The 18,986-nt window shown below is 43.6% G+C and overlaps 1 protein-coding gene across 2 annotated transcripts in view; it reads left to right on the top strand.

The window, feature by feature from the left end:
• peak1 (pseudopodium-enriched atypical kinase 1) overlaps positions 1–18,986 on the top strand; it is a 223,610-nt gene that overhangs the window by 197,030 nt on the left and 7,594 nt on the right. For both annotated transcript variants that reach the window (XM_060914372.1, XM_060914373.1), the window contains exons 4-5: positions 14,154–14,386; positions 15,968–16,677. In XM_060914372.1, coding sequence (XP_060770355.1) covers positions 14,154–14,386; positions 15,968–16,677 — 943 coding nt within the window. The remainder of the gene's footprint in view (positions 1–14,153; positions 14,387–15,967; positions 16,678–18,986) is intronic.

Below are 18,986 nucleotides of genomic sequence, written 5' to 3'. Positions count from 1 at the left end.
ACAGCCATCTCCCCAGTGCCTTTGCCTGACATGCAGCCCCATATCATTATGGATTGTGGAAATGTGGATGTTTTCTTCAGGCAGTCCTCTTCATAAATCTCACTGGAACGGCACCAAACAAAAGTTCCAGCATCATCACCTTGTCCAATGCAGATTCGTGATTCAATCACTGAAGATAACTTTCATCCAGTCATCCACAGTCCATGATTGCTTCTCCTGAGCCCATTGTAGTCTTGTTCTTTTCTGTTTAGGTGTCAACGATGGTTTTCTTTTAGCTTTCCTACAGTATATGAGTGATTCCACGCTTATGGGTACTGAAATGGGGACATGAACTTATTTTTAAAAATTCACCTAAAACCATTTCTTTTTTTTACCATCAGGTCACAAAACATGTAATCTTTAATGAATGATATGTTAAAAGATAACTTTAATTTTCTGAGATGTAATAAAAACATATTTATATGCCAAAGTCAGAACGTAACAGAAGTGTTGTGGACATATATATTCTCAATTTTAACAATGTAGAATTACTTTTTGAAACATAGGAAGGTGATGTTTTAGCAAATATAATTAATAAACATGTGTAGTAGAATAAACATACACATTCTTTCAATAAGATTAACATGGTATATAGCTAGATTGTAATTAATTTGTAACAGACGCGAGATGGACAATCGTAACAGAAGTAATGTAACAGACATCATTTTGGAACTCATAGGCTTGACTTTGGGATATAAATATGTTTTTATTACATCTCAGAAAATTAAAGTTATCTTTTAACATATCATTCATTAAAGATTACATGTTTTGTGACCTGATGGTAAAAAAAGAAATGGTTTTAGGTGAATTTTTAAAAATAAGTTCATGTCCCCATTTCAGTACCCATAAGCGTGGAATCACTCATATGAAAATCCCATTTCCTTTAGGCAATTCCTCACGGTTCGGTCACATACTTGTACATTGACTCCAGCTTCCTCCCATTTATGCTTCATTTGTTTTGTTGTACTTTTTCGGTTTTCAAGACATATGGCCTTAAGTTTTTTGTCTTGACGCTTTGATGTCTTCCTTGGTCTACCAGTACGCTTGGCTTTAAAAACCTTCCCATGCTGTTCGTACTTGGTCCATATCTTAGATACAGCTGACTGTGAACAGCCCACATCTTTGGCAACCATGCGTGAAGAGTTACCTTCTTTAAGAAGTTTGACAATCCTCTCTTTTGTTTCAAGAGACATCTCTCTTGTCGGAGCCATGATTCTTGGCAATCCACTTGGTCCAGCAGCCCTCCAAGGTGTGATAACTGCGCTGTTTCTAACTGCAGACTAACAAGCAGATCTAATCTGAGGCAGGTGTCAATTTAGGGAAAGGAAATTGACTGGGTGAGTCCTTATTTTCTACCTGAGAATTGAGTGATTCCATATTTTTTCCCCTGTGCTTGGTCTATAAAAGTAACATTTGCTGACTATCACAGTGTATTTTCTTCGTTTATTTTAGTGTTTCTGAAGGCCAAGAAGTTGCACTTTGGAATGACTTTATTATTGTATCATGTTTGTGATCTCAGTTTGTTCTACAGAGTAAAACGTGTGAATGAGTGCTCATCCAAGACTGGTGATTCCATACTTTTTGCCAGGGGTTGTATAGAAAGCCAAGCTTGTTTTGCACACCTGTTCTGCATCTTTTATATTCGTAAATGCTTTTAAATGCAAGGTGATAGTTTTGTTTTGAGGCACTACTCCATGATGGCAATCACGATGGAAGAGGAAAGATTGAAAGTGCAGCATTTTACAGATGCACTAAGGCCAAGTTTACATCTGACCGTATCTGTCTCGTTTTCTTCGCGGATGCACTGTCCGTTTAAACCGCCGGGAAACGAGAATCCGCCAGGGTCCACGTATTCAATCCAGATCGTGTCTGGTCCGGTGCTGTGTAAACATTGAGAATACGCAGATACGCTGTGCTGAGTTCTAGCTGGCATCGTCATTGGACAACGTCACTGTGACATCCACCTTCCTGATTCGCTGGCATTGGTCATGTGACGCGACTGCTGAAAAACGGCGCGGACTTCCGCCTTGTATCACCTTTCATTAAAGAGTATAAAAGTATGAAAATACTGCAAATACTGATGCAAATACTGCCCATTGTGTAGTTATGATTGTCTTTAGGCTTGCCATCCTTCCACTTGCAAGTGGTAAGTGATATGCGCTGGGATCACACACAGCGGCTCAGTCCCGAATCACTGCTTGTGCACTTCACTCGCGCGCTGTGTGAGCTGCGCAGGGCCGGAGTGCGCACCCTCCAGAGGGCACTCGCTGTTCAGGGCGGAGTGATTTGGAGCGCAGGATGTCTGCGGAGCCGAGCGTATCCGTGTATTGGTGTTGCTGTGTGCACGCAAATCGTGTATTGGTGTTGCTGTGTGCACACTAATCGTTTTAAAAACGTTAATCTGATGATCCGCTGATACGGTCTAATGTAAACATGGGCTAAGGGTGCTGGTTTGTGTGTTTTCATGAATAGCTTGCATGGGATCATTAATCATTTTCCCACACTATACGGAAACCATGCTGGACAGGGACATATCAGTGCTGACCCACCATCTAGTGGATTTTGCTTTTAATCCTCCAGATGTACATAAGGTACGTATTCGGGTATGTGAACAATGCTGTTTGCGTTGCTGCTGCTTCTGTACGAGTTGAGTGTAAAGCAGGCCTTAAGCTTAGCAGTGATTGCAGTAAGGTGTTATTTATGCATCACCATGAGAATTTTTCACCATTACATTTTTGTTTTTCTTATGAGTACTTTGTGGGAAGATGAACCTAACTAAATAGTATAATAATTTTCTTAAGTATGGTCTACAGTTTAACGGACCCTTTGCTAACCCAAAGTCAGTGGCAGGGGCCGTCATGAGAGCATGTCTCCCAGGTAAATGAAGTGTTAATCATTCTTCCCTCTGTGAGCAGCTAGCAGAGGGTGTGTCAAGAAGCATGCAGAGTACAGCTCGTAGGTAAAATACCTGAGAGAGCACCGAGGAAGTAAAAGAAGGTAGCCATAATAAGATATCAGCTGAGAGCGTTTTTTTTCTCCTAGCCTTAACGTGAGAGAGCTTTCAGATATGGGCAGCTGTATGAGAAAGAACAGCAGGTAAGCTCAGTGCTCTGACTGGGGTGTTGATTTATGATGGTGTGCGCGCGCGCGTTCACTTTCTGAGCAGGAAGTTCCTCATTGGACATAGAAAATGCAAAGCGGCCACTGGTTCAGGCGAATAGAACAAGTTCTAACGTTATATCTCGCTTCCAAAGTTATGAGAACACAATGTCATCTACTCGGTGTTTTAATGGTGCTTACTCATTCACTTTGCGTTTTAATAGTGCATGATATTTAAAAGAATCCAAGTTATACTTCTTAATTTGCCGTGTAGGTTATTGTATTTATAGTAGATGATGTTTGGTTTTGTATTCTTTTTTTTATTTTATTGATTTATAATTTGTGATTTGGACTTGTTCCAGGATGTTTTGCCAGATATGTCCACAGTTTAAAAAAAATCATGATTTTAATAAAATAAATAATTATTAATGTTATAGAATAGAAAAAAAAAAAGCTCCAAACTACATAACTCTGTATACTGAATTATCCAGTAGAACAGACCTGGGCATTTTCCGGGCCGCATCCGGCCCTTTGGTTCATTCTGACCGGCCCGCCTAAGGTTAATTAGAAATTACAAAATAAACGTATTTTCTAATTTTATCTCATGCATGGACTGAATGTGCATTGCTTTTATTTTGAAGTTGTGTTCAACAAAAACGCAATGCGTGCGACATGAACATGACACGAAATCCCACGAAACCTAATCCCGCGATAACTACTGTACTTCCGTAATTTGTCCAGACCAACCACAAACTTGTACGTCATCCTTCAAACGGTCCAGCCAATCACATAGTGTGACGTCACCAGCAGGCGCCGGAGCCCGAGCCGATCTGTAGATCTGGTTCCTACACCGAATCGACTGATGATCAGCCGTCAGCTGCGCTTCGCATCTCCACCTCAGACATTCAACCTGACTCTGATGCACTCGTTAAAGACCAACAGAGACTAGATTTCTCTCACTGAACAAAGAAAAAACTGAAAAACACCAAATGAGGTGATTAGACTACAAATGTGGGCATCATTATTATAATATGATGTATCTTCCTTGATATTTGGAGTAGAAAGACAATATTGTGATGTCTTTATTGTGTTTTGGGGTGAATGTGACTGAAAAAAAAGGTACAAACGTTCACATTTTGTTAACCATTGTTTTGGGAAATTTGATTGAATAAATGACATTTTTTGTAAGGCAACCTCGTTTTTTCCATCCTCTTACCAGTCTTAGCAGCTTGTAAAAACAATGTTATTTATTGCTTTATATAAAGAAATACAATTAACATTATGCAGAATTTAGTTCAGCCTTTTGGTTCGGCCCTCCACAAAATTTTGTTTCTCATGTGGCCCCATGGAAAAAATAATTGCCCACCCCTGCAGTAGAAGATACATTAATTATGAATGATGCATGATGGAAAGAGTTTTTAATTCGTTTAGCCCTGCCCTCTATTCCTAATCTAAATTCAGTAATCGGAGCATGTATTTTAAGTTTGCATATTTAAGGCATCATTAGTTATGATACGAGACCACACGGCAGGATCCTGGCACGTCAGAGTGCGGTTTTCACAGCTGTACCCACTTAATCGTAATGCACCGGTAATGATATAAGGAGTCAGTACAGCATTCTTGCCTTTACTGCCTTTTACTCTTATAAGGGTTGTTTTACAATCAGGGTACAAAGTTTGTGTCACAGGGGTCCAAAATTCAAATTGATTCAAACTGGTTCTTGTACCAGTTTTTAAGTGAAGGACAAGTTAAAGAACAGATTTCAGGTCATTTTTTGATGTGTGTATGGTAGTTTTGCAGTGATTCATTTTGCCCTGCGTCATGCGTATTTTACGCAATTTTAAAATAAATGACGCAGATGTTTTGCTTGTGGTGCGTATTTTTGACGCAAGGTCGCACTCGGAACATCCTCGAGTTACTTCTCTTCATTCAGGATATAGAGCGAAGGGATGTAGCTCGAGGTTGTTCCGAGTGGCAAGGTCCTAACGACGCTATATTTTTCTCGTTCAACATGACTGAACTGTTGTTATAATGCTTCATTTATCGACTACTATAGTCTTTTTTACTTGGCGGGCCTATATTTAGCTTCGTTTAATTCCGTCAGCAACGTGTCGGCAATTTCATTGGCTGGAAAGCTTCGGCATATGCAAATCCTTTCCAGCCTCGATTTGAAGCAAGTGAAAATAGCTCTCTCATACTAATCGATAAAATTTATGTTTGCCAAAGCATTTCTTTGCGGTAATAAAAGATCGATCTAAATTTGTTTCTACTTACCAAACATATGAATAGCGCCTATCAAATGGGAAATTCAGTTAAAGTTTTGCTATGGTATTCAGTAAAAAGGTTTAGAAATTTAGGAAATATGAATTAATAGTAGAAAATTTTTCATTGGATGATATAAAAAGACTGACCAATCGAGATCGAGTTAACAGAAACACTAGGCGGAAGTAGCATCGGTCAACGATAAGGAGTGTTTACATTAACAACGCTACTGCAGTACATTTGAAAACGCATTTAATGTGAAAATCATGCCAAATAAACGCATGAAAGTGCAAAGCAAATTGATTTCTTTGTGGGGTCCGGGAGCAAGTACGTCAAGCACAGACTCAAGTACGATTGACGATGATACAGCGGACAAGACTGAAACAGAGAGTGAGAGTGAGACTCAAAGTGATGCTGGGAAACCTGGGGTAACAAAGTTGAAAATAAAACGTAAATTCAACAGGAAATGGATGGCAACCTACACGTGGCTGAGGTATGAAAGTGATGAACATAAAAACAAGCATCCTTACTAAGTCAGACATGATTGAGATGAGTCTGGATCACTTGGAAAAAAAACAAGCAAAGAAGAATTTTCTCAGTGAAGAAATGTTACAGTAGCTAAACCATAAACATGATAAATGTCATTATTAATTGTGAAAAAGTTAATCTTGTCTGATGTCACAAAAGTCAAGTGCCAAAGATATTGAGTTTTTTATGTTTTATTTGAATTCTAGTCAAAACAGCCATAATAACTATTCTGTTTAATTCCATACTTTTTTCTTTTTTTTTTATTCTGAAAATTGTTATTGTTTGCTTAGATGAATAGCTCACACAATTGTTCACATGTTGGAATTAAATGATTTAAGTGTGAACAGTGATAACTATTGTGTTTTTTGTTTTCAAAGTGTGTATTGTAATTTTGACTCACTTTGGAAATTTTTGACTCACTGATTTAATATGTGGTGAGTCAGTTTGACTCATAGTCATTAGGAGCAAAATGAATCACTGGTTTTGTGTAATCTGCTATAAGATAAAGAAGATTAAGTGTAGCTTTAAGCAGGGCTGGGAGAAACAAATGAAGTAATTCTCGGAGAGGACTTTTTTTTTTTTTTTTGACAATTCAGAATCCACTACTTCCATAGTGCTTTTAAATATAAGGCTGTAAGCTTTGTGTTAGTTGTCTCTAATATTTATGTCCCAATACCTTGACCACATTTTAGGATGAAAATAATCATTTTAGATATTTTATATTGAAAAATTAGCTGTCTCGGAGAGGACACTTTTTTGACACAATTACATACTAATTTGATCAAAATAGTCTGAAAACTTACTGGCATTCAACATTAAAACTTAACTATGTTTCCAATGATATGGAACCAAATATTTGTTTTATGGTATAAAGAATGATGTAAGCGCATCCCTTTTGGAGCTACCTGTGGTCAAAAAAGCACTTTTTCTAAATGACACGAGTAATTTTGCTAAATATGACACACGTTGCCATACATTCACCAAAAATAATGTTATCACCAAATTTTTTTTTGCATGGTAAATAGAACTATCACAGGGCTACAATAAATGACCAAGTTTATTTAGTCAAGCCTTTTGATATTGAAGATAAGTGTTAAATGTGATTCTATTTCCTTCACTCCAGACCACCAGGGCGGTGCTGAAAGCACTAGTGGAAGGATCTTTGCATCCGCGCGTTTCGAGAATCGCATACAAAAGTTGTCATCTCATGACGTATGACGTGCCTGCCTATATAAGGCAACATCCCACGTCATTTGGCCTCTTCTTTTTTCTCGCATTGGAATCGCATCTCTTCTATTGAAATTGTGTGTTATCAGTTAACTGTGGGAATACCTGCGACAATCTACAGTGCAGCTCGTGACTGAAGAGGACTTCAGTGGGACTCGACTCCACGCGAGCTGTTTGGTCACTAAGGTAACTTGTTTTATGCATTGATAGTCACTGAATCTTGGCTGCCAAGTTTTCAGGGACGGCTATTATATCGGTCTTGTCACAAACTGCTCGGTTGCCGGCAGGTTTGTCAGTGTTGAGTGAGTTAGCGAATTGCTTGCCAATGACGTTAATGTGTACTTACAACTTTAGGTGAGCATCGGTTTTCTGGTTGCTAGTAAATCGTTGTCTGTAGCGGTAAAGTTGCGCTTGCAAACTTGCTAGCCTTGGTTGCCAGGCTAGCAAGCAGCGCTACACCTTGCTTCTTTTCTAAAAAAAAAAATCGTGGGTGAGTAGACACTGAGATGGATTCAGTGAGGTGTTCCACTTGCTCCAACCTAATGGAGGTGCTGGATGCACATGATCGCTGCGCGGAGTGCCTTGGCATGCAACATCTAAGGGAGGCAATGTCTCATCCATGCCCTTCCTGTGCATTAATGCCGCTTACTGTTAGACAGGCGCGGTTGGCTGGTGTGGAACGTGCGTCTAACAGTTTTCTGCTCTCGGATTCTCAGACACAGCGTAAGCGTAAGCTTTCACCACCAGTGCATGCAAAACAGCGCAAAAAATCTAGGTCTTCTGAGTTAGAGCGTAAAGTGGAACTGCTCTCATCTACAGTGGAGCGTCTGCTGCCTCTGCTTGCAAGGCCCCCCCCTACAGCAGGGGCACAGGTAGGTACTGTAGAGGAGCAGCCTGCACCGCCTGCCTCCTTGTCACCCATTGGCTCATGTTCTCAGCCACCTAACCAAGAGGAAGTGATGTCTGTGGCTGCCTCAGACACCTTTTTCAGTCAGCCTTCTTCCTCGGTGGAGCCACCAAGTGAAGTCCTGCCAGGTGTTGAGCCCTGTGATTCGGACAGTGATGTTACCTCTGGGTGATCTGGGGAGTCTGCCTCAGTGGTGGGTTCGGTGGAGGCCACACTGAAGGCTTTGCTTGCACGTTTGCAGTTGGACACCCCAGCGCCTCCTACCGGATCTGAGAACATGTTCCTGCACCATGTTCAGCGTGCCTCTCTGGTAATTCCACAGTGTCGTGACTTTACTTCTGTGGTGGCCTCTGCCCTGGAGGCTGCTACGAAACCTGCCCGTCCAGACCAGATGTCTCGCATGCTTGCGGTGATGCAGGACCCCTGTGCTGTTGGCTTGGGTAGCATGCCAGTAGTCGAATCAAGCATTGCTTCGCTCATTGTGTCTCCTGATGAAGCACTTTGGGAGCAGGTTCGTTGCCCTAACACTGAGTGCCGCCGCACAGACGAGCTACTTTCTTGTGCTTACAACTCTACTGCCTTTCTTGGCAGGGTGTCTAACTCGCTGGCACACATGCTTGTTATGCTGCACTTGACAACACATCATCGGCAGACCCACTGGCGGCTGAGGTACTGGAACTTGCACTGCAGGCTATGGGTGTCATTGCCAACCAGTGTGGCACTACCTTGGGCACCTTGCTGCAAGCCCGTCGACAAGTGTGGCTGGCTCAATCACCTCTGCCAGAAGTATGCAGGAACAACCTGAGGCACCTCCCACTGGCACCTGGACAGGTCTTTGGGCCAGCAGCACGAGGCCCTTGACAGACGTGTGTCTGTTACAGAGTCTTGCTCCTGTCATGTGGGCGTAGCACCCACCTTCAGAGCTCCACCAAACCCTTCTGCCTCACGCTTTAGGCATGTGGCCCCTAGAGCTGCACAAAGGTCTCCCCATCGACCCCAGCAGCAGGCCCCCAATCCCCCACCTCCCTCATCTCCCTCGGCCAGGCAGGGTGGCACTCAGCCACACGTGAGTTTTCGCCCTTTTTGACAGACAGGTCCTCCCTGCCGTCGTCGCCCCCCCCCCCCCCATCCCTTCTGAAAAACGTAGACAGGACCACTGACAGGTCAGGGCCAGTGGCAGGAGTTTTTACAGGCAGCCAGCTAGCGCGTTGGCACGAAATAACAACCAACCAATGGCTACTCACCACCCTTTCAGAAGGGTACCGCCTGCAATTCTGCCGCCGGCCACCAATGCATTCGGGTGTGAGGCAGACAGTTATAACCAATCCAGGACAGGCATAAGCCTTGTCGAGAGAGGTTCAGTTGTTGCTACAAAAAGGAGCCATAGAGATGGTCGACCCCATTGTTCACCCAGGGGGTTTCTTTTCAGTTTATTTTCTCGTTCCAAAGAAAGACGGCGGGTTCAGGCCGATTTTAGATTTAAGAAGGTTAAACCATTTCTTGAAGGTGCTTCATTTTCGAATGCTACGAACAACAGATGTACTGCAAGCGGTCACAAACCAGGACCGGTTTGTGACCGTAGATCTCGAGGACGCCTATTTTCACATACCCATTGCCGCGGACCACAGGCGCTTTCTTCGTTTTTCGTTCATGGGAAAGATTTTTCAGTTCAGAGTTCTCCCCTTTGGACTTTCTCTGGCGCCAAGGGTGTTCTCAAAATGCGTCCAAGTAGCACTAGAACCCCTTCAGAAGGAGGGCATGAGTGCTCCCTTACTTGGACGACTGGCTTCTTTGTGCGGCATTGCCCGAACAGGCCAGGGAACATGCTCACTGGTTGCTACTACACATTACGGCTCTGGGGTTCAAGGTGAACCAAAGGAAGTGCAAACTGGTCCCAGTCCAGGCAACACGTTTCATCGGCCTTGCCCTGGATTCGAACACTATGCTGGCCAGTCCCACGCCAGACAGAATAAGGTCAATTCTCACTGGAGTGAACCACCTTCGTGTCGGGGGAACTCGGCATTACGTTTCTCTCCTTCAGCTGTTGGGGAAACTCACAGCGGCCTCAGTAGTCATTCCTCTGGGTCTTCTGTGGCTAAGGGCTTTTCAGAGATGGCTTCTTCAACTGCGTCTGTGTCCAGTGCGAGACAGGCACGAGGGTGAGAATAACATGCCATTGCCTGCTCACGCTAAGACCTTGGTCCCAGGCACACTTTCTCACTCGTGGAGTTCCACTTGGTCCCCCACTGGGACGGTGGGAGGTTATCCGGACAGATGCTTCCCTCATGGGTTGGGGTGGAGTCTGGCGTCGGCAAGGTGTGAACGGCACCTGGCCTGCTCCATGGCGCACGTCCCACATCAACACACTGGAGTTGATGGCGGTGTTTCTGATGTTGCGCCACTTTCAGGAAGTGCTGCGGGGCAAACGTATTGGTATGTACAGACAATGTGGCAACTGTTTTCTATATCAGTCATCAGGGGGGCACAAGGTCTGTAGCTGCGCTTCAGGTGGCTCACAGTCTCCTAGTATGGGCTCAGGACAACCTCCTTTCCATAAGAGCATCTTATCTACCTGGACAACTAAACAGTGTGGCAGATGCTCTGTCACACGGCAATGTGTCTCAAGGGGATTGGAAACTGCATCCAGACACGGTGGAACAGATCTGGAAAACCTATGGGAGAGCAACTGTGGACCTGTTTGCGAGCAGTCAGACAACTTATTGTCCGACATGGTTTTCCCTGGGAGAAGAAACGGCAGCGTTGGGCTAGGATGCTCTGGCCCATGACTGGCCGAGGGCCATCCTTTATGCCTTTTCCCCCTCTACCACTGTTGTGGAGGACTCTCTGCCGTGTGTACGATCACAGTCACCATGTGCTATTGATAGCTCCTCATTGGCCATCCAGGCCATGGTTCCAGCTCCTGCTGTCACTACTAGTGGGACCTCCTTGTCAGCTGCCCAGCAGGCCCGACTTGCTGACGTAGATGGAGGGCAGGATTCAACACCCATGTCCCGAACGCCTGAAGCTCTGGGTGTGGCCCTTGGGGCCCCGGGGCTACTACTGGAGTGTTCAGAAGGGACCAGGAGCACTGTGGTGAACGCATGTGCAGAATCTACCCGACGCTTGTATGCAGGCAAGTGGAAGGTGTTCTGTGATTGGTGTGCGGAACGCAACATCAACCCCCTAAGCTGCTCTGTTCCACAGATTTTAGATTTCCTGCAGCACCTTTTAGAGCTTGGCAGGGCTGCATCTACACTTAAGGTGTATGTTGCAGCACTAACAGCCCACCGTTCAGAGGCTGGAGGTGTTTCACTTGGGTCCCACCGGCTGGTGGTAGCCTTTTTGAGAGGGGCATTTTGTCTTAATCCTCCTCATTTTGTGCGGAGTCCGTCATGGGATCTGAACACTGTGATTGAATCCCTTTGCTTGCCTCCTTATGAGCCCCTGTCAGCAGCTGACATTAAGTGGCTATCTGTTAAAACAGCTTTTCTCCTTGCCATCACAACAGCCCGGCGTGTGAGTGAGCTACATGCCCTCTCAGTGAGTACTGTTTGTCTTCGTTGGGGCCCTATGTTTGACAGTGTTTTATTGTGGCCTAACCCAGCTTTCCTCCCGAAAGTCTTATCTCCCCAGTTTAGCAACCAGCTGATTTTGCTGACTGCTATACCGACGGACAGGACAGACTTGTGTGCTGAGTTGTGCCCTGTCAGGGCTCTGAGGTTTTATTTTGATAGGACGGCAGCCTTTCGTACGACAGACCAATTGTTTGTTTTGGTGGTGCTCTGAGAGGAAGGCCTCTGTCCAAGCAGCGGCTCTTCCATTGGGTTGTGGAGGCAATCACCCATGCCTATGAATCTATGGGACGTACTGTGCCCTCTCCTGTCCACTGCCATTTGATGCGTGCTCAGGCAACATCATGGGCAGCTCTCCGGGGTGTACCACTCTCTGACATTTGTGCTGCTGCAACTTGGTCCAATACATGTACATTTGCCCGGTACTACAGGCTAAATGTTGCATCCATGCCATTGCTGTGTGCAGCTGTTCTTCTAGAAGGTGGTGATGCTCTTCTGAATTCCTCGTGACTGGGTTGGTATTCGTCTTCCACTAGTGCTTTCAGCACCGCCCTGGCGGTCTGGAGTGAAGGAAATAGAACGCTGGTTACGAATGTAACTGTGGTTCTATGACTAAGTGGAAGACCGCCAGGGTCTTTGGTCACTCGGATTGCACGAGAATGATTTTGAGGCCAGATGACGTGGGATGTTGCCTTATATAGGCAGGCACATCATGAGATGATAACTTTTGTATGCGATTCTCGAAACGCGCGGATGCAAAGATCCTTCCCCTAGTGCTTTCAGCACTGCCCTGGCGGTCTTCCACTTAGTCATAGAACCACGGTTATATTCGTAACCAGCATTTTTAGCTTGCGTACCCTGATTGTAAAACAACCCATAAAGAAATCCTGGTTTGATGAATAGAGGCTTTGCACCATCACATGACCCCCATAGCAACGGTAACTACGCCGCCATGACCGGGGGCACGCTTGTAATGCTTCATTCAGACGAGTTAGTTGTTATTGATCAGTATGGGAAGGTTTTGCTGCATTTTTGGATGTGCAAATGGTTTTGAACGAAACGGAGACATCAGACTTTTTTAATTTACCAAAAGTAATTCATCAAGGGGGGAAAAATGAGAGAGACTTATAAACGTAGAAGAGAAAAATGGCTCGCAAACATTCAGCGGGACTTGGTGTCGAATGGAGAGGTCAAAACCCTATGGTCTGCTCACTTCATTTCCATGAAGGTAAGAATTCCCCCCAAAAAAAATTTATTTCAGAACTGCAGCAAGGTGCTCATTCTTAAACAGAGAGCGTAAGAGACAAAGTGCAGCAAGGTGCTCAAGCTCATGTTCACTTCACTGTATAAGAAAGTGCAGCAAGGTGCTCATTCTCTTATGCTCATGTTCATCTCTGTATAAGAATGAGCACCTCGCTGCAGTTTGTATGTTTGCGAGTAATTTTTCCCCTCTCTCGAGAAATCTCTCTAGAGTTTTCCCCTGATGATGAATTACTTTTGGTAAATTAAAAAAAATCCGACGTCTTTGTTTTGTTGAGCACAATTTGCACATCCGAAAATGCGGCAAAACCATCCCATACGACCAATAACAACTAATTTATTTGAATGAAGCACTACAAGCATAACCCCCTGTCATGGCGGCGTAGTTACCGTTGTTATGGGGGTCACGTGATGGTGCAAAGCCTCGATTCATCAAACCAGGATTTCGGTAAGGTCATATTTTATGATGCACTAACACTAGTTGGTCACATATATACAATACTCATTTAACAGAAAGAAATAATTGAGTGAATTTGGTTAATTTTCAATAATGGTGAAAAATTCCTTGTGTAATATGCCTTACGTTATACCTTTTTTCCATTAATGGTGACATTTACTGTGTTATTTTTTTTAAAAACTAGAAAAAGACTGTTCTGTTTCAAATCTCTCTCTAATGCAGTGCATAAGACAAAACATGTAGCTTGTCTGTCACTTAGTTACAGCTTTACCTCTGACTGTTACAAAGTGCTGACACTTGAGACGCCTTCCGTAAATGTTCAACATTACTTGCTTTTTTTTTTGTTTTTTTTTAATCACAGAAAGTGTCACTGTATCATCAGTTACACATTTTTAAATCTGTATATGTAGTGCATCAAGTTTCTGTCTTAGTAACTGTGATGGAAAAGCTAATGCCCAGGTCAGATGGCAGGCTGAAACTAGTTTTCAACTACTTGCATCTACCTGCGGTAATAAAATTGCAGGTACACGCAAGACCGATCTTGCGTCGACGCACGACAATGCAGATAATGGCAGAGTGTTGCAGAGGGTCTTTAGTAGAGGCAGGTTGACGCGAGTGGCTCACAATCTGCTGGTATTTCAGCTGCAATTCGCTTCCAATTGGTGCAGTATGATGAGGCATTGTAATCCCAGATCACATTCTCTACTCGGCTAAATACAACAAAAATCGAACAGACAGTTGTGAAGATGTTGATTTTGCTGGTGCAGCAGCACTAAGTTTCCATTTTCTCCATCTTATGCAGTCAGATGCCAGTTCAGGGCCCGGAGACAGACACACCTGCCATCACATCTTTGCCAACCAAGCTGGAACTGCCAACCGTGAGTGAGCCGGCCAGCCTCTCGACACACTCTGTGCGTCGCCCGCACTCACCCAGTGTCAGTCTAGGGGAGCCAGAGGAGGAAGAGGGCGCGCACACACACTCACTCTCACACTCCCCTGCTTCCAGCTCTTGCAGTGCCACCTACACCAACCTAGGTATGTAACAACCACATTCATCATGTGTACACACTAGGGTGCATCAGTTGCCTCCTAAAAATGAAAAGTTCCTCCGATCATGATGCATTTTTGTTTTTATGTTCCTTTTGGTAAGAAAACACACTGGGTGAAATATTTTGACAAAATTCAAAAGTTTAATGGTGGCACCAGGAGCTCAAAGTTATGGAAAAAGCTGCTATTTTATGACTTTTATGACAAAATTTCGATCACTTTTCATGAAACATTATGGCACCTTATAGAGTTTACCAAATATCTTGGATACACATTTTTAGTACATATTCTAAATATATTATCAAGCACAGTTTGAGTTTTAGCTGTTCATTGAATCATTGTTCAACTACTTTTAAACAATACAAATGTATTATGAATCACATTAATGCTTCTCAATCCCTTGCAAAGGTTCTTAACATCTCTGGGTCACAAGAAATCAATAAATGGAGTCCGACATTGTGATTCAAACCTTACGCGAAAACATAAAATAAACGTTTTTTTGGCAAAAAATGAACCTCATGGTGCCACCATTAGACTTTTGAATATGGTCAAAAAAATTTTACAGGATGTCTTTATTGGTGAAAAGGAACACCCAAACAAAAATGCATCAGATTTTATGAAAGTGAGGGCAACTGCTGCACCCTAGTATACACACGTGTACTAACACACACCCCTACCCACCCTGGGTCTGCATGATGGTCCTCCGTAGACCAAGAGACCATTTGTGGCCTTCAGTTGGCGTTCAGAATAGCACAGTACCTCTAGGTGTGTGTCTAGATTTTCGATCTAGTTTGCATGATTTGCCCATAACTACTAATTACAGCGAATGATTGCATAGGGGGAGGGAATTAAATGTGCAGGAAAGTTATTACTAGAATATTAAAGTAGAGAGATGATCATAAATCAAATGTGAGCTTGGGTCGTTTTAAAAACGGGATGTCAAAATTGCCCACAGGCCTTAACTTTGCATTCAAACACGCAAGTTAAAAATAACAGCACACATAAAACACTCCTGTCTCTTACTGACACAAGTGGAAGCAAATATTACAGTGCTGTCCATGATTATTTAAAATACTTTGTCACTGTCATATTAAATAGGTTTTTCAGACCTTTTTTAACATTTAAATTTCATTGCTTTGTGTTTCTGTGTGTCGGTTGCTGGAAGTATGTTTGGCTCGTTATCATTTTGAATCTCTGTGGCCAAGCCTAAACCTCCTGCCAAAGGCAAGCAGATTTTGGGCTGAATTATCCTGGCACTTTAACAAAATTCATGATGCTATCAATCTTTACAAAGGTCCCTGAATCCTCAGCCACAAGACAGCCCCAAAGTGTCAATGATTCACCTTCATATTTTACAGTGGGGTATTGTAGAATTTGACCCTTTGTTGATTTCAGAAAACCCAAAATAAATTAAAACTTGTGCACAAAATTCTTGTTTTTTTCCCCTATTAAAGATGTATGTTGTACAATGATTCTGTAAAGTACATCATTGCTGGTACTCGCTTCACTTCTTGTTGGGAATGTATTTAATAATTATGTCCATCTCTCTGGCCTCTTCCCAATCCCCAGGTCAGTCCAGGGCCAGTTTGATCCCAGCAAAGCACCCCAGACATCCCAAGAACTCCGATGACAATCTCCATTCTGAATCTGAAGGTTTCAGTCCAGGTGCCAAAGCCACTCCCCCACCACTGCCCAAAAAATCTGTGCCACGAGCCAACACGGAGCCATCACTGACCAGAGAACCAATGACCCGCCGGCCTCGGAGGGAGGCCAAGCCAGGCGGTGCCAGCTTGAGCGTGGCAAATCCACTATATGACCTGGACTCCACCTGGGAGACGGCCAGTCAGAGCTCCTCACTCAGCTCTGATGCCCGCCAGCTAGACGAGTCGGGGGACTCTCTAGAGAGGCCGGTGGGAGGGGGGCGGAGTCTCTCTCACTCTGCCAACAGCAGCACTGCCCCAGATCGGGAGCAGCGTGGCTTCCGCAGCACAGAGAGCCTTGCAGCTAATAAGACCCACAGACTTGCTCTTTACAGAGGTCTAGAGAGCTGGGAGGAGGTGGCAAGCCGCATCCGCAGTCTGCACTCCGACACGTTGCGCAAACTAGCTGCCCGCTGTGAGGACCGCTTCATGGCGGGTCAGAAAGACCATTTGCGTTTTGGCACAGACAGCTGGTCCCACTTCAGACTGACCACAGGCAAGCCATGTTGCGAGGCAGAAGATGCTGTGTACTACACGGCTGCTTACGCTAAGGACCCACTCATCAACTATGCTGTTAAGGTAGGTCTCGTTTTTGTGTCTCAGAGTTAGAAGTGCTCAGCTGAAAGAATTTATGCTGTGTTCACATATATACCGGTACGATAGTGGTATAACTGTATCAATACAAAGTATACCGGTACAGTTTAGTGCATCTGTCCGCACTAGCGAGAAATGTTTGCGGTTTTCTTTCACGGTAGTTGAAATGCGCGTGCGCGAAATGTTTCCGTGGTTACCGAGTAACTTCCTTCCGAGAATATGGCGGATGAAACAACGTGTGTGTGCTTTTTGTTGTCAATGCACAGTCTGTATTTCTGGTGGTCGTTTATTCAGTCGGATTGTATAAAACGCGCGAGGCAGTTGAGAAAGAAACAAAGAAAACAAATCTCCCTTTCTCCCCCCTCACTTTCTCCCTCTTCCCTTCTCTTCCCCTCACTTTCTCCTTCTTCCCTTCTCTTCCCCTCCCCTTTCTCTCCCTTTTCCTCTATTCCTCCCTCCTTTTCCCCCCCTTTCTTTGCTCCATGTAGCTCCACGGTCGTTTTGAGCTATTTTGATGTTTTATTTACAGCTGGAAAGCATGGGCGTATTGCCGGAAGAAGTAGGAATGGTTCATTGCACATGCGCATTATATTTGTATCAATACAGAACCGCTTCATCTGTCCACACTACAGCGAAGCGTTACAGTACCGATACTGTACCGGTACGAAACCCATACATTTGTGGGTTTCGTACCGATACAGTTATACCGCTACAGTACCAGTATAGTTGCTAGTGTGGACAGGTGTTGCGGTACGAAAGTAGTATCGTATCGGTACAAAATCCCTAGTGTGGACAGGGTATTAAATGAGTAATTTCTCGACTGACAGTCAAGTAGTATTCCTGAGAGTGGGTGAAACAAGCAGGCTTTTGATGAGAGTGAGAGCTGTATTATTTGCATGAGAAAGACTTCACTGTTGAAAGCCATCAAAGACAGTTTATGGTTTTCACTCTTGGAGATAAACACATCATTTACACTGAGTCACTTGGAAAGTCCCAATTAAAAGCCTTCTGTGTCGAACCGTTCTCCCACCACTGCTCATCATGTCAAACACAACACCATGTTTGAGTCATTAATTCATTTAAAAAAAAAAGAAACCTTTGCAGAACGTTAACATGTACAGCTCTGGAAAGAGAGCACTTCAATTGTTCTTAAATCAGCGTCTCTATATATGTCAACTGTTTCATTCCAGTGTCTGTGCTGGAATTCCAACACAAGCTCACTTCATTTTACTTTAATAAGGTACTGATTAGGTGATCACCTAAGCCAAGTCTTATTTAACGACGAAAAGGATAAAAACCACTGCTGTGGTCATCACTATACTCTTGCAATAGGACCAGTTTGGATGGCAAAAACAGTGCTAGTCATACCTTAAATTTAACTGGAATACAAAAATATCTCCATCATGCCAAAAGAGTTTAAAAGAAAAGTTTTGAGTGGGAAAAAGAAGGGTTCAGTTCTGGCTTTACTGGCAGAGGGATACAGTTAGTGCGTTTACATGCACATCCAAATCGAGCTACTGTCAGTAGTCGAGCAAAGAGTCCCAGCAGGGGTGCCAGAGAAATCCAATCCTACATGCACACAAGGAAATCGAGCTATTGTGTGAGGTACATTGTGCACCCGAGCCACAGGTGGCGCTACATGCCCCATCGTGTTGGTACACTTCCGGTTGTCGTCATGAAGAAGAGCTATTCAAGAGTATAAACAAAGTTATCAGCAGTGTTGCCAGATACTGCTGACGTTTTCCAGCCCAAAACATGTTCAAATCCGCCAAATTCCACTTAAAACCGCCCAATCTGGCAACACTGGCAGTTCCGTGTTCACAAGTTCCGTGCTCAAGCTGTTAGGCTTGCTCTAACAGACTGTATGGCTACAAACTGTCCTGCGCAGACCACTGTTTTGTAAGACAACTTTATTTTGCACAATTGTATATTTTTCTCAAGTCCATTTTTTGCTTACAAAGAATTTTTTTTTTTGCTTACAAAAAATATTTTTCTAAAGTCCATTTTTTGCTTACAATTTAACTTGCGTCTTAATAAACACACAAAGTTCAATTGTTTTGTTTTTATTGACATTCTTCAGATGTTGGACATATATACACACACACACACACACACACAAATACAGTGACTTGTTTATGTACACAATTCACAGCTATGCAACAGCTGTACAAATGTATTTGGTGATACAGTAAGTGAGCTAAATTTTAACAGTGCAAACAATGCCACAAAAAAAAAAAAAGATTCATGCCGTTGTCATGCCGACTGAGGCTGTTGTGTTTCCCGCTTGTGGTCTC

Source organism: Neoarius graeffei, chromosome 2 (assembly GCF_027579695.1).
Source record: "Neoarius graeffei isolate fNeoGra1 chromosome 2, fNeoGra1.pri, whole genome shotgun sequence".
Taxonomy (NCBI): domain Eukaryota; kingdom Metazoa; phylum Chordata; class Actinopteri; order Siluriformes; family Ariidae; genus Neoarius; species Neoarius graeffei.
This window is presented reverse-complemented; position numbering and strand designations above follow the sequence as displayed.